Source organism: Henckelia pumila, chromosome 4, assembly GCF_033568475.1.
Source record: "Henckelia pumila isolate YLH828 chromosome 4, ASM3356847v2, whole genome shotgun sequence".
In the NCBI taxonomy this organism is placed as follows: domain Eukaryota; kingdom Viridiplantae; phylum Streptophyta; class Magnoliopsida; order Lamiales; family Gesneriaceae; genus Henckelia; species Henckelia pumila.
The window spans coordinates 3,595,247-3,622,675 of NC_133123.1; the positions used below are offsets into that span (position 1 = coordinate 3,595,247).

Consider the following 27,429-nt stretch of genomic DNA (forward strand, 5'->3'; position numbering starts at 1 on the left):
GAAACAATATCAGCCAGCCCAATAGGCCCAACAATTCTACCACCAAAGTTCCATTCAACCATCTCTCTGGGACTTTAAAATTGTCAAAATATGTAATTTATAATATAATATAATACTAGCTACAGACAGATGCATATACGTTGGATATAAAATATAATGTACAGAAAATAAGCAGTAGTGGGAGAACATAGGTCGTAAGATGAGAAGTTTGATTTAGAATGGGTCATAAATATTACGATATTATCCGTTAATAAAATTGAGGGGTATTTTAGTCTACACACATAAATTATCAAATCAGTTTTTATATGGGTTGGTGGATGTTCGGCTGAGCTTATAAGCTCTCGAAAACAGCTTATAAGCTTCAAAAATTTGTTTCGTAAAAAAATTTAAACAGCTTTTAAACTGTCAAAATAAGTTGTTTGATAGTTTATAAATTATTTTTAAAAAAATAGAAGGTACTTTTTTCAAAAAAAATTTATTTTAATAATTTTTTTCTCCAAAATATTCCTCTTTATTTTTTATTCTCGTCTTATCCTCTCTACGCCGCGATTTCCTTTCCCAGCTCACTTTGTCTACGATCCTCTTCTCGGCGCTAAAGTCTCTGACACTCCCCTCCAGTTCTTCCCTCTCGACGCACAATTCTCCGACTCGGTTAGATTCTCATTTTTGTTCGTCTGGTCTCTTTGTATTTTTTTATTTTTCAGCAATAGTTGAAAAAAAAAAAAAAACCTGACACTTAGCATAGCGATTGAATCGGATTATTGTCGAGTTTCAGTGATATTTTCGTTGTTCGGGTGTCACTTTTAGTTTATTTGATGTACTGGTATATGTTTTTGGATAATCTGGTCAGTTTTCCTATGATCCCCAGAGTAGTCGATCTCACAAAAGCTTCAAAACTTGTAAATTGATGCATAAATTTTGCAATGCGAGCCTTGGGATGTTCGTCACCCACTTAGATTCTTGATCGAATACTTCACGTTGATGGCGTGATGACCATAAGCTGAACTTTGATTCATATGTTCTGATTTATTTTATCCGTTAATTTTATGGTAAATCCATTGAATTTCTGTCTAATCCAATTCTACGGTTAGAAATTTTGTGCGATGTTAAGTTTCTCCATATCTATCTTTTGATGTCCCACCATACCCAAATTCCAAACGGGCTCTATCAAATACATAGGTCTACTGGTTGCTTGCTTCTACTATTAGATTAGATTATCTCTGCTGATTAAGCTACTATTATTGTTTGTATTTTCTTTACTGGTCACTTTTATTTTCTCTACCGGCTAAAGCACTTCTTCCACTTCAATCGATGCTTTCACTGCTTTTGATTAAGTTAACCTCTCACGGCTGTATGTGAATTTTGAGCATGTTTGTTACCGATAGTTAGAGGTGTGATTGAGTTGATCTTGCTTTGGCGGCTCATGCGTGAAGATTAGTGGGGTTCAATTACGGTTTGGTTCAGTTTTAGATGAAAATTCGGGTCAATCCATATTTTATCTATTTACAAAATCTCGAACCCAACCATGAATTATTTTACAATCAAACCATGAATTTTGATATGGTTTGGTTTCTATTATTAGTTTTGAGTTTTGAGTTTCATAGTAAATTAGTGCATGAGATATTGTAATTTGAAAAAAGTAGCAATTGACACTTGATAACAAGTTGTGTAAAAAGTTGGAGTTTGATCACCATTTCAGAGGTGATTCATATATAGTTTTCATTTGTTAATTATTTCATATTTTATACCTTTGATCATGTCCTGTTCTTCAAATTCAATAATATTATAGTCAAATATTTGAAAAACTAAATGACATTTATTTTATCAAATCAAATCTCAAGACTTGTTTGTTTAGCCTAGTACCAAATCTTCGATGATTACATAACAATTGATAAGCTGGACATGAATGTTTCGTATTTAAATTTTATTTACGCAGTAATACTCGTTGTATATTTAATATTCATACTCATATTTTATGACTAATAAAAAATTATATGTATAAGTTGATTCATAATATTGTCTTGAAGTCATATGTTTATGTTGAAAATATAATATCAGTTTCTTATTTATGTTTTTTGCAACATAGTTTGGAAATAAAAAATCAAGATGATACAAATAAAGAAGTCAAGTCAAATCCAACTTTTACTAAGAATACAAGTAAAAACTCAAATCAAAAAATCAAAAAAATGAAGGACGTTCAAATCATCTGTAATGTGAAATATATTTATGTCCTTTAAATTTGTTGATTTGTGTGAAGAAGAAATTTTATTGGACAATCGGCTAAATAGTCACTTTAATACAAACGGATGGAAAAATTGAGTGAAAAAGTTCAATGAAGCAACTAGAAAAAATTACGTGTACAAGCAGCTTCGAAACCATTAGGATTCTCGATCTATGGAAAAGGATTGGTTTTTGTTCAAGAAACTTATGCAAATGGAAACTGGAGTTGGTTGGAATCCTACTAATAATTCTCTTGATGCCTCCAATGAATGGTGAGAGAGAAAACTTAGGGTAAGATTTCTATCTTTTATATATATATATAAATTTTTTTATTCATTCATTGAATCTTAGCTTGATAATAATATGCTTTATTATTGCAGGAAAATTGAGAGTATGTCAAATTTAGAAACAAAGATTTATCAATTATTTGGTTTCGATATGATCAATTATTTTATGATGTTGCTGCCAGGGGAGAAAGGACAAGGGCACCAAATCAGAGAAATGTGCATTGCGTTGATGACAATGAAAATATTATGAATGAAAATGATAATGTTCCTGATTTTGAAGAGCATGTTGGAATCGATGATGGTGAGAATAATGAGAGTATTGAAATAGAGAATGACGTAAGTTTTGGAATCAAAAAAACAAGTAATATGAGTAATGACATTGTATTTTCATCTTTGTCTTATCTGAAGAGAAAATTTAATGGAGAATATGGTAAAGAAAGGAAGAAAATTTCTAGAGCAGCCTCAATAAAAGAAGATATTCACTTTCTTTTGAAGCATCTGGAAAATAAGAGCACCTCAACCTCTACACCTTCGACGAAGAAAGACATTGAATCTGCAATTGTGATATTAAAGAATATTTTTGGAATAGAACATAAAACCGAGCTATTGTGTTATGCTTGCAATTTTTTGAGCAAAAAAAATACGGGTGATTTTTCTAAATCAACCTGATAACGATTGTCGTTTATCATGACTAAAGTATAACCATGACATGAGCAAGAAAAATTATTGACTTTGATAGTGGTTCGTAACCGTGGTCTAAGGCATTTAGTAATTGAAGTTAAAGATTTGTTTTCTAGTTTTGCGACTTTATTAGTGCTTTTGCTACGTATTTAATATTTTTTGTTTTTTTATTGTTGTTTGATTGATAAACATGATATAATGTTTTATTGAAGTTAATCAATTTTTTTTTATATCTCATATATGTGTTTTTTCCATGGTTTTTATAGTTTAATGGAGTCTTGGAATGTTCGACACTGTGCTTTAAATGATTCAAATACATTTTGTGAGGAGGAACAAATTGAAGATGAAGATGGAATTCACGACGATGTAGAACGATTGATTATATGCAAAATAACAACACTTAGCATTTTAACATATTTTGAGACTTATATTGATAAAGTTCTATGTCGTACATCTAAGCGAACGAGTAATAATTCATAGAAGAAGTATGAAATGAGCACATAGTAAGGTTTTATCAAGCATTTCATCTGACAAAACATGTATTATTGGATTTATGTTATGAGTTGACCCAAAAGTATGGTCTGATCCCTACTAGGGGAATGTCTATCTACGAGAAAGTAGAGATTTTTTGGATGACTTGTGTTTATAGTACATATAATAGGTTACTGCAAGAGATATTTAATCATTCAGGTGAAACCATTTCAAGACATTTTCATAGAGTTCTGAAAGTTGTTGGGAAGCTAGCTGAAGATATAATTAAACCTCATCTTGAGTATAATGATGGCAAAGGATACTACATGCCTCAACATCAATGATACAAGCCATTTTTTTTTTTTACGTATGTTATATATTTTTTAAGATCATAAACACCACATGTTCATGTATTAAATTTATTTAGTATTTTTAATATACTAAAGTGTTGTTTTTAAATTATTAATAGGATTGCATCGGGACGATTGATGACACACATGTTAAGGCATGATTACCACAAGAAAAAACAATCTCATACATTTGATGCAAAGGTTTTGCCACACAAAATATTATAGCAGTTGAAGACTTTAATATGTGTTTTACATTTGTCTGGGCTGGATGGGAAGGAGATGCTCACGTAAAATATTTGAAGAAGCTATTCGTAGGCTGAAACTTAATTTTTTAAAGGAAACAAATATTACTTGGTTGATGCTGGATATTCACATATGGCAGGATATATGAGTCCATATAAAAGTGAAAATATAAGGTATCATCTTGAAGACTTTCGCCGAGCTAGGACCTGGCAATTACGTGCACCAAGAAATTTGAAGGATAAATTCAACTTCTATCACTCTTTTTGTAGGAATTGCGTTGAACATACATTTGAAGTTTGGAAAGCAATATGGGATATTTTGGCTGATATGCCTTATTATTATATTTAGAGGTGAGTTTTCGGTTTATCGTATCAAAAATATCGATATAAAAAAATTCATATCGGTATCGATACTGAAATTTCGAAATTTTGATATAAAAAAAATCCATATTGATACCGTATAGATACTGAAAAAACATTCCGTATATCAAAAAAATGTCTGTATATCGAAAAAATTTCGATACGGTATCCCAAAAATTTGATATTTTGGGTTCGGTATCCCAGCCCTAAATTCATATTGATACGCAAAGAGAAATTGTGCTGGCAACAATGGTCATTCACAATTATATAAGAAAGCAAAATATTTTAGATGAGGCATTCCGAATAGTTGAGTATGAAAATTATCAACCATCTACTTAACGTAATATTTTTACTGCAAACTCTACGCTGGAGAATGAAGATATTCCTGGCAATACATATTGTATGGCAGTGCATGATTCAATTGCTATGAAAATTTCAAGAAGTTGACGATAATTTTAATGATAATTTTTTTATGTTTTTAATTAGTTGGTCATGTGTTTGATATTGTCACTTGGTTATTTTCATTAATTTCAAAATATATTCAATTATTGATTGGTTTATCACTTTGCTTGTTATTAAAAAAAATAAATTAAAAAAAATAAAGTTTTTGTTCTAACTTTTTTAATATTTTTTTCTTAGGATTTTTTTTAAAAAATGTCCAACGTATTATTGAATAGTATTTAACTACAATTTGTATTTGAAATATTAATGATACATTAAAATTTCAAATTTGTTTCCAGTTTTTTAAAATTTAAATATAAAATAGATTTATATATAAGTTTAACATTTATTTATAAAAGTGCAAAACTACTTCGTTTGTTTATATATATAACTATTCACATTACATTAAGACCATCTCCAGTGGCACACTATTTATTTATAAAAGTGCAAAACTACTTCGTTTGTTTATATATATAACTATTCACATTACATTAAGATCATCTCCAGCAGCACACTAAAATAGTGTTATGCTGGAAATTAAAGTGGAAATTTGCTCCAAAAGCTTATGGTATTTTTGTGATGTGAACAGTGCAACTCCAATTTTGGAGTTGAACTGTTCACAACGGTATTCTTGGGTTTCTTTTTATTTTATTTTTTTTGTGATTTTTTTTTCTTTTTTATTATAGTATTTAGAATTTTTCATTTAAAAATCTTTAAATGTAGTTACACTTTCATAGACTTGATGTTAGGAGTTTGCTTCATTTTTCTGAATAAATTGATATTTTATTTGTATTTCAAAAATGTTAATAATATTTTACTTCAATTAATTTAATTTAGTATTTAAAAATTATACATAATATATAAATTATCAAATATCACTCTTTTTGCTTATCAATTAAATTGATTATCGAATTTAATTGAATTGATATAATTAATATTTTATGAAAAAACTTACATAGTAAAACGAAATTACAAATTTAAAATAACAAAAATACAGTAATGTAAATTACATAAAATTAATTAAAACCACAACTAGAATCAAAAGTAGGGGTGGTTCGGTACGGTATACCGCATATCGTACCGAATACCACGTATCGTACCGAAAATTTCGGTACCAAAATTTCCGATACCGATATCGTACCGAAAATTTCGGTATATCGAAATTTTGGTATGACATAAATCTATACCGATACCATACCGAATACCGAAATTCGGTACAATATCGGTATGATACCGTGTATACCGAATTTTTTAAACAATTTTTTATTAAAAAAATATCGATAACGTGAACCCTTACTTATATTTACGATCTAGCGATATTAATTGTTTTGCACGATCAATATGCATAAATTATAATACAAAAAAAATTGAAGATATAAACATAGAAATAATAAAGCATTCAAACTACTACTCACGATATCTTGATCAGAGGTACCACTTGGGTTCATGTATTCAACTTGTTGTATGCATCCATTTAATTTTGAAACTACAATATTCATAGTTTGTATTCGAGTTTGTAATGACCTTTGGCTTTGTTCGGGCATTGAGTTTGTTTTTCCTGAGTTGTATGTTTCTGCCACACGAGACCAAAGTTGATTTTTGTTTTGGTTTTATCCAATAATTGGATACCGCGAGATTTCTATATAGACACGACAATGATGTTTATCTTCATCAATTGCATAATTCTCACCACGAGAGGATGCCATTTGAGATAGAAGAAATTAAAAAGAAATGATATCTTGAAAGGATAATTTTGCACTCCAAGATAACTTATACTTATAACAAAAAGATTTTTGGATTAGATGGCAATCCTATGGTATTGATTAAAAGAGAATCTGATGGACAATCTAGATTGTAGGATTAGATTTACTAGATAAGATTATAATTTGACGGTTTAGATTAAAAAAAAATCTGATTGATGATATAGATTGTATGATTGGATTTTTTGGATAGGATAACAACCCGACGATGTAGATTAAAAGAAAATCTGATGGACGACCTAGATTGTAGGATTAGATTTCCTAGATAAGATAATAATCCATCGGTTTAGATTAAAAGAAAAATATTATAGATGATCTAGATTGTATTATTTGATTTTCTGGATAAACAAAAATCCTCCTCTATAATGACTGAGCATACACAATAATCATTTATCCAATACCCATGAAAATGAATTTTAATGTTTCCAGCCCTTCATTTCCATCTTCCTCTTCTAGTTCATCTAATGGTAATCTTGATGATCTCATAGATAGTTCTGACAAAGAAGAGCAATTGATAGCTCAACAAATTCACAATAACAATCTTATCCTATCTGAGATTGTAAGAAATCAAAATGCCGATATTACTCATAGTGTCTCAGTTCCTGGTCGTAGAACAATCTATCGTGATCAAGAAAATGTTGCTCAAAACCTCTTCAACAACTACTTTGCTGAAAATCCAACATATAATGAAGAAATATTTCGTCGACGATTTCGAATGTCTCGAAGTTTATTTATTCGTATTGTGGATTTTTTTCAAAAACATGATAGTTATTTTGTGCAACAAAGAAATGCAGCTGAGAAACTAGGCTTGACTACACTTCAAAAAGCCACGACCGCATTCCGGATAGTAGCATATACATTACCAGTAGATGCAACTGATGAGTATATCAAAATTGGTGAGTCTAATGCTGTGGGGACCTCGGGTTGCTAATCTCGTCTTAAGGGCAATTAATTATTCATCACAATTAGTCATACAATTAAAGAATAAACTAAAACCAAGAGCTAATTTTTTTTAAAAAAAATTCATCACCTCGCTCGATCGGGTAAACTCACCCGATTGAGCGAGTTTAAATCTCCAGCTCTCGGGTCTGCATCATTTTTGGTCTCGCTCGATCGGTCAAATCCTACCGATCGAGCAAGCAAGAAAATTCAAGTTTCTGTCCAATAAAAACAGGCCTCGCTCGATCGGTGATATTCACCCGATCGAACGGGCTCCTGTTCCAGAAAATGACAGCCATATTTTCTTGCTGTCAAACCTTGCATCATCAGTCCAAATGTATTCAATATCAACTCAATTCATGGTTTATAAATTCTAAAACAAGCATATCAACATGTATAAAGTTTCAAGTATCAAATCATGCGTTTAATACATCAATCGAATAACGTAAAAACATGAAACAATAAGCTACACTACGTCTCAAAAGTGAGCTTTTAAATCACAAGTTTCATGTCAAATTCAATGCTATATAACTACCATTCATCAGCTTAAACCCGAGTCCACACTTGCTAAATCTCGCTCCCGAGCTATCAACGTCATCTCAGACTAGCTTCTGCCCCATCTGTTGCAATGCACACATACAAAACAAAGCAACAAATGGATAAACTCCGGTGAGAAATCATTCTCAGTATAAGCGACATATAATGCGTTAAATAAATCATATCAACTCTAATCGTAAACGACTCAACAATAGAGTAAATAACGCATATCTCGATTAAGAATTGATTTATATATCATCGTTGCCATCAAGATTCGTATCCGATCTTGACATGGATATCCATCTATCGTAGTCGTCTCAGACTAGAAAATAAAATCGCCTCAGATCTTGGCATAGAATCAATTCATATCATCATCATATCATAATCATATCGACTCAAAATCAAAGATCCACTACCTGAGATGGATCAACAACATCAAAATCAAATCGAAACATAAACAAGTATGTGGTTTTGGCGGGACAACTCAAGAATAATCGTTCTTGAGTTTCAAAATCCCTGACTTGCAATGTCGTCATTATACATTCGTATTTCCTCTGTTTTGAACGCTTCAAATCTGAAACATAGTATCAAAACATTCATATCAAACTTCATTCTATTCAATCATTTCAAAATCGAGTCAAAATCATCAATATATCTTCAATCAAAATCATTTCAAACCTCACTTCCTCTTCTTCGGTTCGACTTTGACGTCTTGTGTCATTAGCCTTCAAAAGTAGTCTGATACTAAGAAATAAAATTGCTATATCGTCAATAACAGCTAAACCAATATCTCATCTCAATCATAAACTATCAAAACGGTTTCAAATCATTAATCGACGGCGTAGTGATTAAAAATCGGTAACCGACGAACTATCGAATTCATTTCCGATTTCGAATACAATTCATATGCAAATTAACCAGCAAAACGTCATCATAATTAGCATACCAGCAGCTAAAATCCTCGAATACCAGCTGGAAACCATAACAAGTTCATTCAAGAATCAATCTTCGATTCGGTTTCGCATATATAATCGATAGAAGTTCAAAAACATGGTCGAAACATAAAATTCTGATCTCTGCCCATATACTGATTTTGAAAGCTAGTAGAAACATCAAAATACTTACACAAGATCGAAGCCCTCGTCGCAAAGATTTTAGAACACTTTTCGGAATTAAAATCGAATGATCGGAACAAAAGTCACGACGATTTGAAATTCAAGAAAATCAAAAGAAATGGAAGAACTCGTCTTCATCTGTTCTAAAAATTTTGAATCCCATATATGACATAACACGTATCAATTTTGATATATGTACTGAAATCGGATATGTATTGACATAATTGCAATTTAATCCATAAAGTCTTCATTAATTGCAATTCAGTTCTCAACCCTCTTTTTAATTCAATTTTAATCCTAAATAATTTAAGAATATTAGAATTTAAATCAAAAATCTAAATATTCCCAAATTAAATATACTCGAAGTAAAATTAAATAAGTTCGGATTAAATTACATAATCCCGGCCTTTTGCACTTTAGTCCTCGAAACTTCGATATTCTCAAATCAGTTCCTGATCGGGTTTCATCTTCAAATTAAATCATATTCATTCTCGAAACTTGGAATTTAATCTTAAATTCCATAAATATTCAAATCGAATATTTAATCTGTTAAGTTCAGAATTTCCGGAATTTAAATCTTAAAATCCGTAAATTCTCAAATTAAATATTTTCGGCTCGAAAATTAAATTTATAAATTCCATAACTTCTCAAATCAATATTTGCCCAAAATATGAAATTTAATTCTCACATCCCATAATTAATAATTTAATATTTTCGGGCCTTACAAATGCAACTGAATGTGTAAAAAGATTTTGTCGTGCTATTATGGAGATATTTAAAGGGCAATAATTAAGATCGCCTATTGCTAATGATATCACTAGACTACTTCATATTGGTGAGCAACTTGGCTTCTCAAGAATGTTAGGTAGCCTACATTGTATGCATTGGAGGTAGAAAAATTGTACAACAACATGGGCGGGAGCGGGACAATATGCAAGTCGCAATAGATCTCCAACAATAATTCTTGAAGTTGTAGCGAACTATGATCTTTGGATTTGACATGCATATTTTGGTATTCCCAGAAAGATGATGAGTTATGACCCAATTTGACTTTCTCTCAAGCCCAAGCCCAATGGTTCAATCCATCTGGGTCCCATATTACCCCGATATTTATTTGGACACTTTATCAAGTCCCATAAATTCCTAAAAGCACATAAGAGGCTCAAGTCCATGAAACTCTCCGACTATCTATAAATAGCTCAAGTCATCTCATTATTAATGTACGCACTCTATAGTCATATGCTCTAGTTTTCTAGAACTTTTATTGGGCAAATACTGACTTGAGCGTCGGAGTGTTTTCGCCGGATAACCTTCGGCACCACTCACTTTGCTTTGTGATGCAGATGACAACCCACGAAGTTCGATCTTTGGAATAGTTCGAGTATTAATCCGGCTATCTAGATCTTCACAAGTTACCCCGATTTTCTCTAATCGGGTAATATCAATTTTTTGCTACATCGCTAGAGGTATTGCTCCCCCGGTGCATTATGTTATTCAAGGAAAAGAATACTATATTGTGTATTATTTATCTGATAATATATACCCAAAATGATCAACGTTTGTACAAACAATTCACGATCCGCTCCAAAAAAAAAAATATTTTGCAACAAAACAAGAAGCACGTAGAAAAGATGTTGAACGTGCATTCGGAGTTCTTCAAAGTCGTTTTGCAATTGTGGCAAACCCAACACGTTTTTGGAGCAAAAATGATTTGCATGATATAATGACTGCATGCATAATAATGCATAATATGGTAGTTGAGGATAAACGAAATCTTGATGCACCGATCGAATATGTGACAAAAGTACCAACTCCAGATATTGAAATAGAAGAGAATGAAACTTGTCGATTTCAGGAATTTATTGGTCGTTATTCCAAAATTAGAAACGCGGAAGCTCATATTACACTTCGAAATGCATTGATTGATCATTTATGGTAAACATTTTTCTAATGACATTGAATATGTTTATTATCAGTTGATCTACACGGCAAGAAGAGCTTAAAGAATCATGGCTCGGAGACAATGGACAGCACCCTTGTGCTTGTGCATACCAATTACGGAGTACAACTAACTTCATTTCTTGTTTGAGTAATCCCGCGGTCCAAATATTGTCGACCCAATTCTCACATTGGTGCTGCCCATCTCAATCTGCAGGCAAAAAACCAGTATTCGAGTAGCACTTGAGTCAATGATCTAAACTCCAAGCATTAATCAAGTGAACGTCAATATTAAATCACAACTCTTCAACGATTGTACAATATAAATATTTGTGCGTCACTCTTGCTATGAATTATAGTTTTAGGTACAGTAACAAATGCATAGCACTATAGATATAGCAAGGCACGAGATCAAAATGGCTAGGTTTTCAGGCCTACCGCTTGCTCAAAGTCACCAGACATGCCCATAGACAATTCACATTGAGATTCTGAAATTCCCAGTGCCTCGCACACTTCAGCTCTGCAGTTCAATAAAGTCTGGTATTGCAAAGCTATTCATAGTCATAATTTTGAATAATCAAAAGGAAAAGTGGCGTAAAGATATAATGAATAAAACTTTTCCAGCATGAAGCGTTTTGGGCAGATATTAGTCACGAAACTGATCAGAATTAATAAGATAGAATACCAAACTGTAGGTTACAGGCAATTATTATTATGGAGATCAGAAGCTTAACAACTAAAATCAGAAACAAAAAGCTATCATAGTGTTGCATGTAGCAGACCTTTGTCTTCATGTAGGAAAAGATCATCCACACAAATTGCTATTTAAGCAAGTTCGTAAAGAAATAATGCCAACATTCTACAAAGTGCCTGTTCTTGTAAAAATTAAATAACTGAGTACCACCTGGAAGTTCAAGGGGGTTGACGTATAGTCAGGCATCCCTATGGTCATCAATCCCGAAAACTCAAGATTTGGGCAACCTAGCTTGACATGATTCACAAGATCCACACAATTTGATGGATTTACACCAGATTTTGCTGCAAAATCCATTTAGTATCATAAACAAGATGCCCAAATTGCTAGGTAGATGTATATGAAAAGCACCCTTGGAGGATTAAAATATTAAGACTTAACAAATTTATAAAATTGTACTGGGATTCCTAAAATGGGTCAAGTCGTAGCACGTGTGTCCAATTGATCCTCAGACTGGACTCATGTCCTGTGTGCTGGTCAAGATGGGTGCAAAATGACTCAAAACAACAGCACATTGTCTAACATGTCTCTAAAGACCAGCTAATTTCCAGATATTACGTAAAAAAAAATCATGGTTCATTACTCACAAGCTTCTCCGCTGGTGTTCACTTGAACCAAAACCTTTAAAGGCTGCCTTCTAATATCCGAGACTACACGGTCAAGATTATTGGCAATCTGAAAGCAAAAGAAATCAACTCCTTCATTGTGTTGACAAAACCTCGAGGCTTTAGACCAGAAAGTTTATTATAATTTAGAGCATGAATGTTTGCAGGCCAGATTCGTTTTGTGTTATACGGCTATCACAAAAAGATCAGAGACGGAGCATGAAGTGAAAAAAGTCAGGCATCACATATAACAGCATCCAGTTTCAACAGTTATCATTCTCTTGACTAGAGACATTAGAAGGAAGCTTCAGAAAACATTATCGGAAAAATGATAGTCGAATACACTTCTGTTTATATGCTAGCCTTTAAATTGATAGTAAGGACTCTTATTCCTCAACAAGCATGCAAGCAATTCAGGCACTCAACTGTTCTCCCTGTGATTTGTCCCGGATCAAGATAGCTAATTTTATTCAATGGTTAATCTTGGTTTAATTTGCTTATAGGTGAAGCTTAAATTTTGATAAAGTTTCAACCAAATGCGTGAAGATGGAAAATCTTTCAAACCCAAATGCTGGAAGGTACATACTTTAAGTAGTTTTACCTTGTCATTATCAATACCTTCAACCATTGCAAGATTCGGGACTGCAGCTGCGCATGATAGAGACAAGAAATAACGATGAATTGTATTTCATATCCCAAAAATTATATCCAATTCTATACTAAAAGGCACAAAAATGCGGAACAATATTGTTTTTCTCACTTAGCAGCGGTTTCACTTTATTGCTCTGCAAATGCCCGATAAAATGCCACTCAATGTCGTCTGGAAGCTGCAGAAATATCCCACAAAAGAAAAGGATAGTAAAATTAAAAAGAACCCAAATTTCCAATTGCAATTTCAGGACCTCTAGAAGTCACCTGAGGGGCTTTATCGATAATTTCTTGAACGTAATTTTCACCAAAACAGCGGTGGCCGGCGTCATATATTTGTCGGATGAGGGAAACAGGCTTGGTTTTGCCAACAGCCACCACCCTTACGTCATCGGCGCGACGGCCGCACTTCTCTGCCGACTGACGGACCCGATGGAGCACTGCCCGTAGCGCCATCACGGCTGCACCCTCCGCCGGTGCTGCCATTAGATCCTAACTATGTGTTGTTCCATGTGCTGTTCATCAAGTGGCTGAAGTCCGAACAACATGTGCCTCAGAGAATACGAGGTTGTAAGTAACACTGGAAAAGAAATCTCCTCCTCTTATTTTTTTTTTAAATTCTTAAATATTATATTTTAAAATTATTGATAAAAATATAGGATTAAATTTACTATTACACTAGTTTACACAATATATATGTGAAAAAAAATCAATTAAATTATGATTATTAAAATTGAATAAATTAAGAATAATATAACAGTAAAAATAAATAATGTGAAATAAAGTAAATTTTTATTATTAATATTAAATTTTTGAAGTTTTATTACTATTAATTTTGTTAACACCTTGTTTTTTTTTAATAATATAATACTTTTATTTCATATTATTTATCGTATTGTTGCCACGGTGTTTTAAAAAGCGGCCCTAGGACCGCCTAAGCGCTAGACCTCGATTTTTAGACAGTTGAAGTTTCTGGGAGTTATTATATTAATTGGCTGTCTAGGCCGCCTAATCGCCGTCTAGACGACGCCTCAAAATCCGCCTAGATTAACCTATAATATTTTATATATTTTTAAATTTTAATTTTTTTTAAAAATTATTTGACACGATAACATTGACTGTTCATAATACTTTTAATATCTATCGCTTTTTAGAACATTCACTGTTCATAATACTTTTAATATATTTCAACATTACTTGACACGATAGATTATAATGTATATAATTTTGTCATTTGTTGAACTCTTCACAATTAAAATGTTATATTTGAAGACTTGAAGTGACAAGATTACACTTGGATGTGATTAAATTCAATGTTTAACGACACACGATTTATTTACACTCTACAGCATTAATGATGAAAAAAATGCTTAAATAACAAAATCAAAATATTAAATATATCTTTAAAAAAAAAATTAAAAAATATCACTTCCTTCAAACAAAATGCCATAGAAAAGAAAAATTTACTGGATGACGCGATTGCAATATGTTATATCCATTAACAACAGAGAATGCTAGTGCCTCCAACAACTGCGGCGGAACTAGGTAGCGGCTCCAACAGCAGGTGCAGGAGCGGTGATAGTAGCGCCTTGAACGGCAGGTGCGGGTATCACCGCCGCCGAAATCTGATCTTTAGAACCATGTTTTTTCTCTTCCACTTTATTGAGAAAAAACTTAATCCATGTGTAAACTTCAAGTACCAGCGCCACCCCGCCCAGTGTTCCCAGCAATCCAACATAAGACCATTTCCAGGCCTTGTTCTCCCCAAAAATCCTGATCCCGTAAAATATATTCACAGATACCACCGCCAGCAAAGAGTAACCCAAGAAGTGGTGATACATGTTCCAGTACTTGCGATATTCATCCGTCGCCTTGGGCTTTAATTTCAACGAGAACATCTACACAATACACATTGCGCATCACTACTTTGTCAGACAATTATTATTATTATTATTTTGTGACGTGGGAATCCGCAACCGCTAGTTTCGGGTGCGCATTGGGTAAACCCCGGACTAACGCAATAGCCTGCAAACTACGTTACTCAGCTAAACCATACTAAGCAAGCCCATTAATTAGTTCAACGAGAAATTGTATAGGTTGATTCATGTACTCACTTGCATCGTCGCGAAAGTGAAGATGATTATGGCTATATTCCGATGTGTTTGGAAGATGTAGTATTTGGAGTGGTTCCCCAGCCAGAGTCCTAACCCCCACCCAATTAGACCTAGCCCGTATCCTGCCATCTGGCAGCTGACGTGCGCCACAAACCACCAGCTCCATTCTTCAGGGAATTTTCTGAAGTACCTCGCAGCTATCACGCCAATGGGTAAAAATACTCCCCATCCCACAATGTTCAGTATTCCATGAGCCTTCATTAATCAAAACAAACTATTTAATTCAAAAAAACACTTCTAGGGACTAGAATCATCATGTGAAAAGAAATTTGTGCTTACAGTTCTTAGCTGGCGGCGGCGATGAGCTGTGTAGCCGATCACTTTATTAGAAACCAAATCGATAACCTCAGCGGTGTCGAAATTCTTGATGGACGTAGGATGCATAAGCGGCCCACTTTCAGTTGCGTGCTCCCCGACTTGCCAGACAACATTAGCCTTCGAACTGTTGTATTCTTTAGGCAAGAAAATGGTGGCCCGGATCACATAATATCCTATATTGACCTTAACGAAGCTGAAGTTTCGCACATCGAGTCCTATATCTTTAGATGGCAGAAGCTGGCAGCCAATTTTAGTGGCCGCCGTGATGTTGTACTTAAGCGCTTCCAACGTGCCGTCTTGCCGTTTGATGCCGATCAATGCTCGAGTCCCGACCATGTGCGGCCCCACCGGATTCAGCCCCCACGCCAGCCACCCTGTCTCGCCGTGCAGCCTCCCCCCGAATGCGATGTCTAAACGACGAGACTCGTTGTTGAAATTCCACCCGAATTCGACCTTCAATGTTTTTGTGTTGCAAAACTTTTCAGTGATGTTCATTTGACTAACTTCTGTTAGGAACTGATCGGTACATATGTGTGCGGATGCCAACAGAGGGGAGACAAATGCTAACACAAAGAGACTAGAGAAAAATGTGTGGGAAAACGACATGTTTTAAGGTTTCCGGTAAGTGGGTCGATATCTTGCCTTAAATGTGTGCCCAATATATATAATACGCACAAATATTTTGGTGTGTGATTTAACTTTTCTCTGCCAAAGTTGTGATTAAGGAGTTAACCTCAAGTTATGGATATGTTCTGTTTCTACTTTCTTTAGTATTCAGTCTTATTTTAGCATGCCCTTTCGAGATGTGCAGTCACCATCAAGAAAAAAGCGAATCCCTTCATTGAGGAAGCTCGACTTTATATCATTGAAATTGACATAATAATTAATTTGTTCTCCAACTCAAAAAAAAAAAAAAATCCCTATATTATATTATCCAATTATCCATTTGTTGCTCAAAATTCAACAGATTAAATTTAAACCCGCTAGATGATTGAAAAATAAAAGAACCATAAATTCAATAGTTGAATGACAAAATAGACAAAGAAAAAATTGAGAATATATTACTGAATATATTTTATAGGTTGATAATAATAATAACAATAATATATCCTCCTTACTTTAAAAAAAAAAAAACAATATATTCTCCTTGGAAAGCAAGTTCCGAGATTAACGAAATATATATATTAGTTAAAGGAACAAATGCATCATCAAGCAATGAATAGGATCTACTTTTGAAAGTGGAAACAGTATCTGGTGAAGCACGTTGCAGCCAAGAAACACGTTTTGCCTGTTGGACAAACCCAAAGGGACGAACAATAATAGTTGTTGGATCCCAAGTTTTCGTAATGGGCCTTTACAAGTTCAATAGTTCATCGGCCCACTCTTGGCCCACTTATTGCCCGTCGTTCGTCATAATATAACTACTCCATATTCCATTTTCCCCCTTTTTCTTCCTAGGGTTCGGTAGTTCTCTACCACAAATTAATAATCAATCAATAGAGCTCAGACGATTGGGAAATCTGCAAGCGGATATGGATTTACAGGTGGTCGGACGCCACGCTCTGCTGTTCGACGATGATGCCACTGCGGATTTCGTTAACTCCAGTGGGGCCCTTGTCGAGTGGTACTCCCTCCAAATTGACAGATACGACGTCCGGCACCTCCTCTCCGCACCTCCTCCGCCTCGTCGCCGTAATCTAAGTACCGAACATATAGTCCCCGAGGACCCGGCTCTTGAATCTCAACTTGATCACGAGCGATATCTCGACCTTCCTTCTCATTCCGATCAACCTGGTATACCATTGTTTTCTACCATGATTCTTTTTCTTAATCTTTGATTTACCCTTTTTATGGATTACTGTTTGCTATGTTTTTTTATTACTCTCCAGGGGATGATATGTCTGCTTGTTGACTTTTTTTGTTATTTATTTGTTATTTATTTCGGGGGTTGGGGATGGGGTGGGACGGAAGGAGACTTTTGGGGGGGATCACAATGAGTATAGGTCAATGAGTAAAAATGAATTGCATGAGCCTTATATCTCTGATTAGGAAACGGCTTCAGAAAATAAAGCTAGAGACTCCAATCTCTATGTTGAATTGTTTTTGGAATAACATATGAGTATAGTTACATAGCCTCACCTAAAAAATGACAAAAGTGTTGGCGATTTGTTATGTGGAGATTGGTGTTATGGCTGCTGCCAAAAATATGTCTGCTAAAGTGTCTTTACAAACAGGATAGGACGAACAAGGGTGTAATAGCTATCTAGTTTGTGCTGGTACCATACTTCTTTGCTTTATGCTTCCAAATATGCAGGAAGGTTCTAACTAAGTGCTTTCTGCTTCCGGTTACAAGTAAGTCTTCGGTATTGTCTTTCCTTGTGTCATTCATGGGTAGTTTTAATAATTCAATGTATCCTTGTTTTGCTTATTAATGATTTAACGGGACATTTAAATATCATTTTATTGGATTTTCTTCTTTCCAGAGGGAGAGTGTGAAAAGCCATCAAATGGCGGAGGCTATAATGCTGTTGGCTTCTCTTACGGGGAGAGTGAATATTCTGCCGATCCAAAGAAAGCTGATGCTGAGATGGAATTATCTGGATTTACTCCCCCATTTCCCATTCCAGGGACTCTTCTCCAATCCTTGGTAAGCATGCACGCTGGAATCACTAGATTTGTGCATTTCAGATGAGATTAATATTTTGTTAGTAAGTAAAAACTCAAATCACCCAGTATGGCCAATTGTAATTGCATAAGATGCATTTGTTATCTAAGGTTCACAGTATGAAGTTTTCAGATGCTTGGAGCAAGGATGATCTACACTGTGATCTTAGGTTGCCGAACACAGGCACCTTGTTTCCTTTTCATGTCATGACAAAAAGGCCTTGCAGGTGGGATTAGGAAAGTAGTAATTTTATTTGAGGACTATCAGTTTACTACTTGACGAGGCAAATATTCCCTAATATTATTCTTCTGCTTTGGTTGTTTCGTGATTTATATGTGTCATTGAATTGACACTTTGGCATGTGATTTCTCTGTTTTGGCAGTTGTTGATTTGGGTTTCCTGTATTTCTCATTTATAATGGACTTTTCTCTTTTGTGCCTTCGCACTGTTGCCTCTTTTTTCAGCCTCCTACAGAGAAGGTGCATCAGATAATAGCAAGAACTGCGATGTTTGTCAGCAAACATGGTGGCCAGTCAGAGATTATCCTGCGGGTGAAACAAGGAGATAATCCAACTTTTGGCTTCTTGATGCCTGACCATCATCTTCATTCTTACTTCAGATTTCTTGTTGAACACCCAGAGCTTTTGCAGTCTGACCATAGTGGAAAATCTCAAGGCGAGGTGAAAGATGTTTATGGAGAACACCATAATACAAATGGTGTGGGGGGAGCTTTGTCATTACTTGGTTCTGCATATGGGTCTGGGGAGAACGAGGACGGTGACTGTAATGCAAATACTGAACATGAGCTTTCCCATGATAATAGCAATTCTGTCACTAATTTTGTTTCTCGTGGTTCAAAGAAGATGGAATTCATTGCAGATGTAGCGAAGGATGTGTTAGTATCTATAAATACAACTCCTTCGATTAAAGATAAGGTTCTCTCAGTGAAGAAAAATTCTTCGATCTCTGCATCCAAATCTGGAAATATGAAAGGCCCCAAGAAGGATGGCAAATCTGGTTCATTTTCTGCTACGGCAGAGAAGACCAGAAGTTCTACTTTGGGAATTCCTTCTAAGACTAACGCAATAATTTTAGAGCCTCCACCTGAATTGAAGGGCCTGATTGAAAAGATTGTTGAATGTATTACTAGAAATGGGAAACAATTTGAGGCAACTCTTATTGAGCAAGACGTAAAGCACGGGAGATTCCCTTTTCTTCTTACATCCAACCAGTATCATTCTTACTATTTAAAAGTCCTTCAAACTGCTCAAGAGGTATTTTCACTGCACAATCTTTTCACATAAACATCAGTTTGTCCAATTCTTCTGGCTGTGTTGTGTGTGATCAAATATCTTGTAATCCACTTAAATTCATCCTTTTCTAGATGAGAAGGCTAATTGGTGCTGTATTATTGCACTCTTAAGTAGAACTTTGCCAATGGCATACCTAATAAATGATTGAATGAAACTTATTGAAGAAAAGATCTGAAAAATATTCAAAGAGTTAAAATGATCTTTCTATGAAAATTATCCGTAGGTATTGTAGACATTGCCTGATTTCCATTACCGAGCATTTTGAATTTACTATTTAGAACACCTCTAGTCCAACCATATGGGAGAGAACTCAGAGAATCTATAGATTCCTCTTCAGGAGCTATTCTTCCTTCCCGAATGCAGCACACAACCCTCCACTGTACTGCTCTCTCCAAGTGTTCTTGTTCCCCCCTTCTTCCTTACACCAGCAAGTCTTTGTTACTCAAATTTGATTGTTTGTGTGGTGGAGGCTGAATCATAGTTGTTTCAAGTATCTAGAGTTATTTAGTTGTATGCGGTGAAGGAGGTTTGGAGAGGAAATTTAAGCGGAGCCTGAAGCTTACATGTTCACAAATTTGCATCAATTTCTGGTTGATTCTTTCTATCGCTATTTTCTCACTTGGGAGTGGAGCCTGAATGGCTCAATTCTTTGCAATCTTGATGTATAAGGTTTATTATTATGTCGTGATAGTGTGTAGTTATTTTCTGGTTTATAATGTTGACTGACTTGAACATTATTTTGCGCCGAACCAATATTTGGGTTTTTCTTTTGTAGTCAAAAACAAATGGCAGGAGTTCTTCTGGTAAGGATGACCTAGTAGGCAGTGGAGACAGAAAAACCTTTGTACACAAGAAAAATGATTTCTCATCACTGGATTCTGATGTTGGTGACATGCCCCTGGAATCTGACATTAAAGAGAAGTTCAAAATGGTATTAGGCAAACCAAAGAAAGATGCACAGGAGTCACGATCCAAAGGAACAGAGCAAGAATGTGGTGTCACTGTTGATGCTGCAGCTGCAGCTGCTATTCTTCAGGCTGCTATTAAAGGTGCCAATAAGTCAAAGAGTATTTGTAACACTCCCCTGAATGCTCAGAGTGATATCAATCACAATGAGGGTAATCGGTCTTCAAGTCCAAGCAGCCTTCTGTCCTCCCAGACTGAAAATGCTTATTGGAATGGAAGTCAAAAAGTTTTTGCCCTTGCTCCTAAGACAACTTTGAGAACCTTTGTTGAAGCTTCACGTGATCCTGATCAAGAGGCACAGTTGACTGGGGAGCAGAAGGTGAAAGCTGAGAGGCTGAAGAGGGCTAAAATGTTTGTGACCATGCTGAAAAGTGGAGCTGTTCCATTAAAAAATCAATCATTGCGTGACTCGTCAGTAGATCCTCCAGGGTCAGGGGCCTCTAAGTCTGCCAATGAGAACGACCTTAATTGCAAAGAAGGAGAACGTAGTTCTGCTCCTCCGACGGATACTGAAAGGACTGCCACAGTTGAAAATCTTGAGAGAATACATATTGGCGAGGAGCATAGTGAGCGACTGGCGAGAAGAAGGTATAGATCCAGATCCAGAGGATGTGAGGATAATAATGAAGAAGATCGAGATAAAAAGAGTCATAACAAGGGTTCTTCAAGATCAAAATATAGGTCAAGATCTAGAAGACATGATGAGGATGATGAAAATGAAAATGCTGAGGAAACAGATGGGAAGCATTGTTGCAGAAGGAGTCGGTCTCATTCCTCCTTTAACGAAAATGATGATGAAGGAGAAGGTAACGAAGAGTGCAGGGACCGTAAGTGCTCTAAATCAAGGCATCACTCTCGCCATTCACAGAATGAGGATGATGGGAATGTAGGCGAAGATATAGAAGTAAAGGATCATAAACAGTCTAGGAAGAAGCATCGCTCTCATCATTCTTCCAAAAAGCGACGGCGTTCATCCAAGAAAATTTCAGACGAAGAAAATGAAAGTGATAGTGGTAGAAGACACCACAGACACTCTCGGAGAAAGCACCGTTCTCAGAGCTCTTCAGGTCATGGTAGGGATGAACATAGGCATAGGAATAGGCATTCTTCTGGGGACAAAAAGTATCGGCACCGCCACAAGCTTGATAGCTCTTCAAATGATGAAGATCAGAATCATACTACCTTGGATAAGAGTGAAAAAGAAACATATGATGAAAGAGACGACTTGGAAGAGGGTGAGATCAGGTCTAAAGTAGCAGAGGGATCTAGAGGAATTGCCAGTGGTCATGTCAGCCGAGAAACTTCTGTCGGTGCACTGCTTTCCCACGAAAGGGCGAATTCTCAACCCCCTGAAACCTCTTCTGAGGTTCCAGATTATTTAAGGGCCAAAATTCGTGCAATGTTGATGGCAACTATGTTGTGAGTGTAGAACTTGACATCCTTTAAATTTGGTGAAATATATGAAGATCAGTGCAAAATATTGCAAAATTGGATGTTGGAAGAATGGATGAATAATCGGATGCACCAAAGTTCACCGCATACTTGTGAGGTGATACGGCTATGCCATCAAATCGAGGAAATAAATCTCTCTTCTGCATGCAGGTGAGTTCTTACACAGGATATTGTAGATCTGGAATCGCTTATTTACACGGGATTTTTTTTCCCTGAACCCTCTACTGCTGCTCATGATCCTTCTGCTCTCAGGCTCGTGTCAGTTGACTTGCGTGTATTTGTTTATTTGTTTTTTGAAGTAAAGGATGTTTTGCCTGTAAATTTTGTGACTACAAGTTGATGACATTGAATTGAATGCAATTTTTTGTTTCCGATAATGAGTAATATGTACGACTTTTTATTTTCCATTGGATGTTTGTTTATCCCTGATACCTTTTTTGTTTGGTTCTACATTTCTTTCTTCATGAATGTTAAATGTTGTCAATCTGTACTTTAAGCTGCTTTGCTCCCGGTTGATTATGCGCACACATTTGATTCTTCTCAATTGAATTCACTAAAGAAAGGACGGTTGAAATATTATCTGCAAGGTTGCCTCGGCAAGATTGATTTATTTATTTTTGGTTTTTATGGTATTTTTAGAAGTTGGTTGTGACGAGAAACCTACCCAGAACTTACAACTTTCTTTAGTTGTTGAAGCTGTCGAACTGAAGTCTGACCAGAAATTAGTTAGCTCCTTAATTTGGTAAAGAAAGAGAGGAAGCCCACTTGAAAAGGCAGGAATAACAAAAGCACGTGTGAAACCGGTTGCCCTTTTCTTGCCTTGAGAAAATGTATATAAGTACTCATGTATTAGTTGTGCTAAGATTCAAAAACCAAAAGTAAACAAAGCCGAAAAGAATCCACCCAAGGAAAATCATGAAGGGTCATCACCTAAAAAGCTTGACCACACGATCCTGCTTTGATACAAGGATTTTGGTTTTTCAGATCCCACATAAACATTGTTCTCTTGTCTATGTGATCTACATCTCATTTCTCGATTTTCTTTGAGCAACTTGAAACTTCAAAATCTCTGTAAGAAATAAACAAACAAAATTTCAAGTCGTTTTATAAACTCGAGTAATTTTCGTATTAAATATACCAATTAAGATCTAGAAATGTAACAAAATATGACCTAACATACTGAGGAGTAATAAAAATTCAAAAATCAAAATGTTGTTAGCATAATCGTTAGCAGTGGGTGATGATGCACCTTTTGATGATTGGCTTTGCTTGAGGATTACACATTCAAAACCTGATTCCTGATTAGTATGAGCGCCTACCATTCCATTACTTTAAGCACAAGCCCCATCATTTAACTGTTTGCTTTTTCTGCTGAAAATACTTGGACGGTTGCATTTCTTGAGCTTTTGGGTCTCACAGAATCTACTTTACATTGTTCCTCTCTTCCTCTCTTATCTTTCCTACTTTATTACATAAACATTCACGCCCCCAACTTTTTTTCTTGTTGCATCTACGTTTTGTTTGGCATCATTAATTTGGTTACTATAACATTTGATGTATATATTCATACAAGACTGTTATCTATTCATATATAGTAATAAAATTTGGTATGGCATAGTTCAACCGATGACATTAAATGAACATCTAATTCCAAAGGCTCAATTAAAAGAGAGCAGTCTAAAGAGTAAATAGTTGGCATTAACATGCGTTAGCCAATGCACCAACTAGCCAGTCGCAGGTGTTATTATCTGTCAAATACTTTCTCATTGGTTCTCATTTATATACTATGTGCTTCCTTTCTTCGCATTAAATACCTACCTTTTACGCACATTCCCAAAGTTGAACGAATCAATATTTTGTAACTTATATCCACGATTCCGCCCCATAAATCTCAATTGAAGCAAATATTATTTATTTCTTTGCATGTTCATGACATAATGAAAATATTATTTTCCAAAATACTCTGTGTATGTGAATGTGCATTGTTCAAACTTCAAAATATTTTAAAATATTTAATGTCAATTTTAGTTTTACATGTATTGTGCGTGGGGTGTTGGGTGCGGGCAGCTAATTCATTGCTTTACGAGCTAGTAACAAGAACATTGCGTTGCCGGCAAACAAAACTTTAATCATCTTGTTTCTCCTCCAATTAGAAAATTTCCCTCCATTGACCAAAAGATATTCAAACCATGTGAAATATCTCTTTTGTCGTGTTTTCACATTGTATATATACATGTTCAAGAATTCATTTTTTAAAACCCCCGCCAATTTTATGTACATAGAAAATACTGTTAAGTTGACCTTTAAACAGTATATATTCACGGGTAATTGTACCTAAGCTGAATCCGAAACATTTGGATTAAGAATTAGGGCAAAGGAGTGGGAGTGAAGCGCGGCGCCGCAATGTTTTAAAAGCGCAGCTTGGTGAATAGCGATATTACCGGCAGGCTGTAACACGTGTTCACGTGTCTGTTTTCATGTGGACGGCTTTTATTTCCCAACTTAGCAACGCTCCCCACGGCCCAATGTTTGCCAACTCACACCTCTTCATTTTCATTTTCTTTTTATCATTTCTCACACCAAACAAGTATCTCATATATTCTTATGTAGTATAAGTATTATTTTATTGATTTTTACATGAGATTCCCATATATTGATGTAGAATGTATGTAGTTGCTTAACATGATAAAATTTTAATGAAGCATGCGAATTTTTGGATGAATTTGTAAATAGTTGAACACGGATTTAATAAATAAATGGCTTTTTTAGGTGATTTATTTATGTGTGTGTATGTATGTATAAAGCAAGTTGAAAGTCTTTGGCCGTCACTCTGAAATACCCAATAAAGATTCTGCGCAAAAAGCCACCAAAACACACACCAAAGGCATAAAGACACGCAATAAATACAACAGCCTATTACTATTAATAATCTAACACACACCGAAACACGTCGTGTCCCCACATTTGTGCAATATATAGGTTTGCATCACAACACCCATTTTCAAAATCAAGCCCCATTCTTTCGATCAAATTTCTCTCCTTTTTTCTCACTTGCCATGGATTGGACGAGGGGTCCCACAATCGGCCGTGGCTCCTCGGCCGCCGTGTATCTCGCCACCGCCGCCGGTGGGGAGCTGTTTGCGGTGAAGTCTGTTGATTTCTCTTCTTCTGTGTTGTTGCAAAAAGAGCACCTTTTGGTTTCTCAGCTCTGCTCACCTTATATAGTTAAATGTTTGGGCTTTGACACCACTTTGGAGAATAATGGACGAGTTTACAATCTTCACTTGGAGTATGTTCCCGGGGGAACGCTTTCTGAGCAGATTGCGAAGCAGGGGGGTTCGTTGGACGAAGGTTTGATTCGATCCTACGCGCATCAAATGCTGCAGGGGCTGGATTATCTTCACCTGAACGGATTCGTTCACTGTGATATCAAGGGGAAGAACATTTTGATCGGAGAGAGTGGGCTGAAGATTGCTGATTTCGGGTGTGCGAAGCGGGTCGTGGAATCCGACACTTCTTCCGAGCAAATGTTCGCCGGAACTCCAGCTTACATGGCGCCGGAGGTTGCTCGGGGAGAAGAGCAAAGTTTTGCGGCAGATATATGGGCCTTTGGGTGTACTGTTGTTGAAATGGCCACGGGATTTCATCCTTGGCCTGAGATGAAGGACCCTGCATCGGTCCTTTACAGAATCGCCTCTTCCGGCGACATCCCTGTGTTCCCGAGCTGGTTTTCCGATGAAGGGAAGGATTTCTTGAGCAAGTGCTTGATCAGGGACTCGAGAAAACGGTGGACTGCGGGTGAGCTTCTGAAGCACGCGTTTCTTGATGATGTCACAGAGATTTGTGGAGAAAACAGGGAGTTTACGAGGAAATCTCCGACGAGTGTAATGGATCAGAGCTTCTGGGATGAGCTGGAAGAATCGGGTTCTTCGCGAACTTCAAGTGGTGTAATCGCTTCTTCTTCAGACTCTCCGGCGTATAGGATCAGGGATTTGATTACAGGGAATTTTTCACTGGATTTGAATTCACCGGATTGGGGGGAGGACGATGATTGGGTGACGGTGCGGGGCGAGTCCGAAGCTTTGATTGGTGCAGAATATGCCACATTTTCAGGCGTTGGTGAAGAAGAAATTCAAACGTCGGTCTTCATTGATGATCCATTAATGTTTGATAGTTCTGTTGATGTAATTAGCATAATCGATATTTTTTGTATCAAGAATTATCATTTTATTGATATTTTTATTGAAATTCTTTTTGTCATACGGATCAACTTTTCTCGATATCTTTTGGCTCTTTTTCTTTCTTTTTTTAATACAAATCATTATGGTAGTCTTCAATAAATCTACACAACGAGTCGAGTTTCATACCTCAAAATTGTCTTTCAAATTATATCATAATGAGTTTTTGTATCTGATCATGTGATATAATGCCTAAATGAATTATGATTAATACGTATTTTTTTGTAAATTAAAAAGTAACTATTAGTAATATATTTGGCAAGTTAATATCTTGAGTTGCTAACGTCATCCATCACTCCAAGTGACAAAAATTTGAGTAAATTATAAATTAATGTATTATATTTATTACTGGTTACAATAACTGAATTTTAAAATTATTTATGGTATGTGATATCAGATATGGATGGATATCACGTCTAATTGGTTCCCGCGACTATGAGAATTAAGGAACTCGTGGTATTATTTGACATTTTAATTCAATTCTATCAACTCCCAATTTTTTTTTTAATTAAATCAAGTCCGATCCTTTTGGATGTGACTACCCTCACTACCATTTGTCAAATTAACAATGTAGAAGTTTTCCCCAAAAGCGAATATGCCCATTCACAAAAGTAACGCTTAATCATCATACTTAAACGGATAATCAAATTTATTTGTTGCTTTGGTCATTATGCGTGACGTTAATGATATCCAAGTTGGTAGCTGAATTTTATTTTATATCCGATTCCCATCAACTCTAATACAAGTGTCGCAACTCTATGGCATGACTGATTGCAACAAGAAATCGAGTAAAAAAATGAGTCCACCTCACCATCCATGGGGAATTTTCCAGAACCAGTTCTTCTAATTAAGTCACACATGGCGGGTGGCGGGGGACGACACGGCAGACTATACTAGGTGTGAATGATGATGTAATAACACACGACTTCTTCCAGGTGTGGAGTTGTGTGTAGTT

The 27,429-nt window shown here is 35.5% G+C and overlaps 4 protein-coding genes, 1 long non-coding RNA gene and 1 pseudogene across 7 annotated transcripts; 4 read left to right on the forward strand and 2 right to left on the reverse strand.

Moving 5' to 3' along the window:
- Positions 1–550: 550 nt before the first annotated feature.
- On the forward strand, positions 551–3,297 carry LOC140866199 (uncharacterized). The gene is made up of 3 exons (XR_012144813.1): positions 551–1,401; positions 1,434–2,511; positions 2,601–3,297. It is a non-coding gene; the product is annotated as an uncharacterized lncRNA (long non-coding RNA).
- A 3,924-nt stretch (positions 3,298–7,221) lies between these two features.
- Positions 7,222–11,342, forward strand: LOC140894476 (uncharacterized; annotated as a pseudogene).
- On the reverse strand, positions 11,340–13,931 carry LOC140865119 (uncharacterized). Its single transcript, XM_073269635.1, has 7 exons — positions 13,616–13,931; positions 13,461–13,527; positions 13,302–13,348; positions 12,683–12,770; positions 12,246–12,379; positions 11,780–11,878; positions 11,340–11,552 (listed from the first exon to the last, which is right to left on the reverse strand). Exons 1-7 carry the CDS (start codon positions 13,832–13,834, stop codon positions 11,478–11,480), a joined length of 729 nt encoding a protein of 242 aa, XP_073125736.1. The 5' UTR covers positions 13,835–13,931; the 3' UTR covers positions 11,340–11,477.
- A 739-nt stretch (positions 13,932–14,670) lies between these two features.
- On the reverse strand, positions 14,671–16,454 carry LOC140867489 (cytochrome b561 and DOMON domain-containing protein At4g12980-like). Its single transcript, XM_073272559.1, has 3 exons — positions 15,802–16,454; positions 15,463–15,717; positions 14,671–15,246 (listed from the first exon to the last, which is right to left on the reverse strand). The coding sequence occupies exons 1-3, from the start codon at positions 16,444–16,446 to the stop codon at positions 14,890–14,892; spliced, it is 1,257 nt and encodes a 418-aa protein (XP_073128660.1). The 5' UTR covers positions 16,447–16,454; the 3' UTR covers positions 14,671–14,889.
- An 826-nt stretch (positions 16,455–17,280) lies between these two features.
- LOC140894675 (uncharacterized) lies at positions 17,281–22,620 on the forward strand. 3 transcript variants are annotated; one of them, XM_073303241.1, is made up of 4 exons: positions 17,281–17,634; positions 18,324–18,487; positions 18,970–19,779; positions 20,594–22,620. In XM_073303241.1, exons 1-4 carry the CDS (start codon positions 17,373–17,375, stop codon positions 22,205–22,207), a joined length of 2,850 nt encoding a protein of 949 aa, XP_073159342.1. In that variant the 5' UTR covers positions 17,281–17,372; the 3' UTR covers positions 22,208–22,620. The 3 variants fall into 3 exon arrangements, with proteins under 3 accessions (XP_073159342.1, XP_073159343.1, XP_073159344.1); XM_073303242.1 differs by lacking the exon at positions 17,281–17,634 and adding an exon at positions 17,788–18,192; XM_073303243.1 differs by lacking the exons at positions 17,281–17,634; positions 18,324–18,487 and adding an exon at positions 18,529–18,731.
- Positions 22,621–25,211: 2,591 nt separating this feature from the next.
- LOC140864791 (mitogen-activated protein kinase kinase kinase 18) lies at positions 25,212–26,594 on the forward strand. Its single transcript, XM_073269163.1, has one exon. It carries the CDS (start codon positions 25,293–25,295, stop codon positions 26,574–26,576), a length of 1,284 nt encoding a protein of 427 aa, XP_073125264.1. The 5' UTR covers positions 25,212–25,292; the 3' UTR covers positions 26,577–26,594.
- The last annotated feature ends 835 nt before the right edge of the window (positions 26,595–27,429 follow it).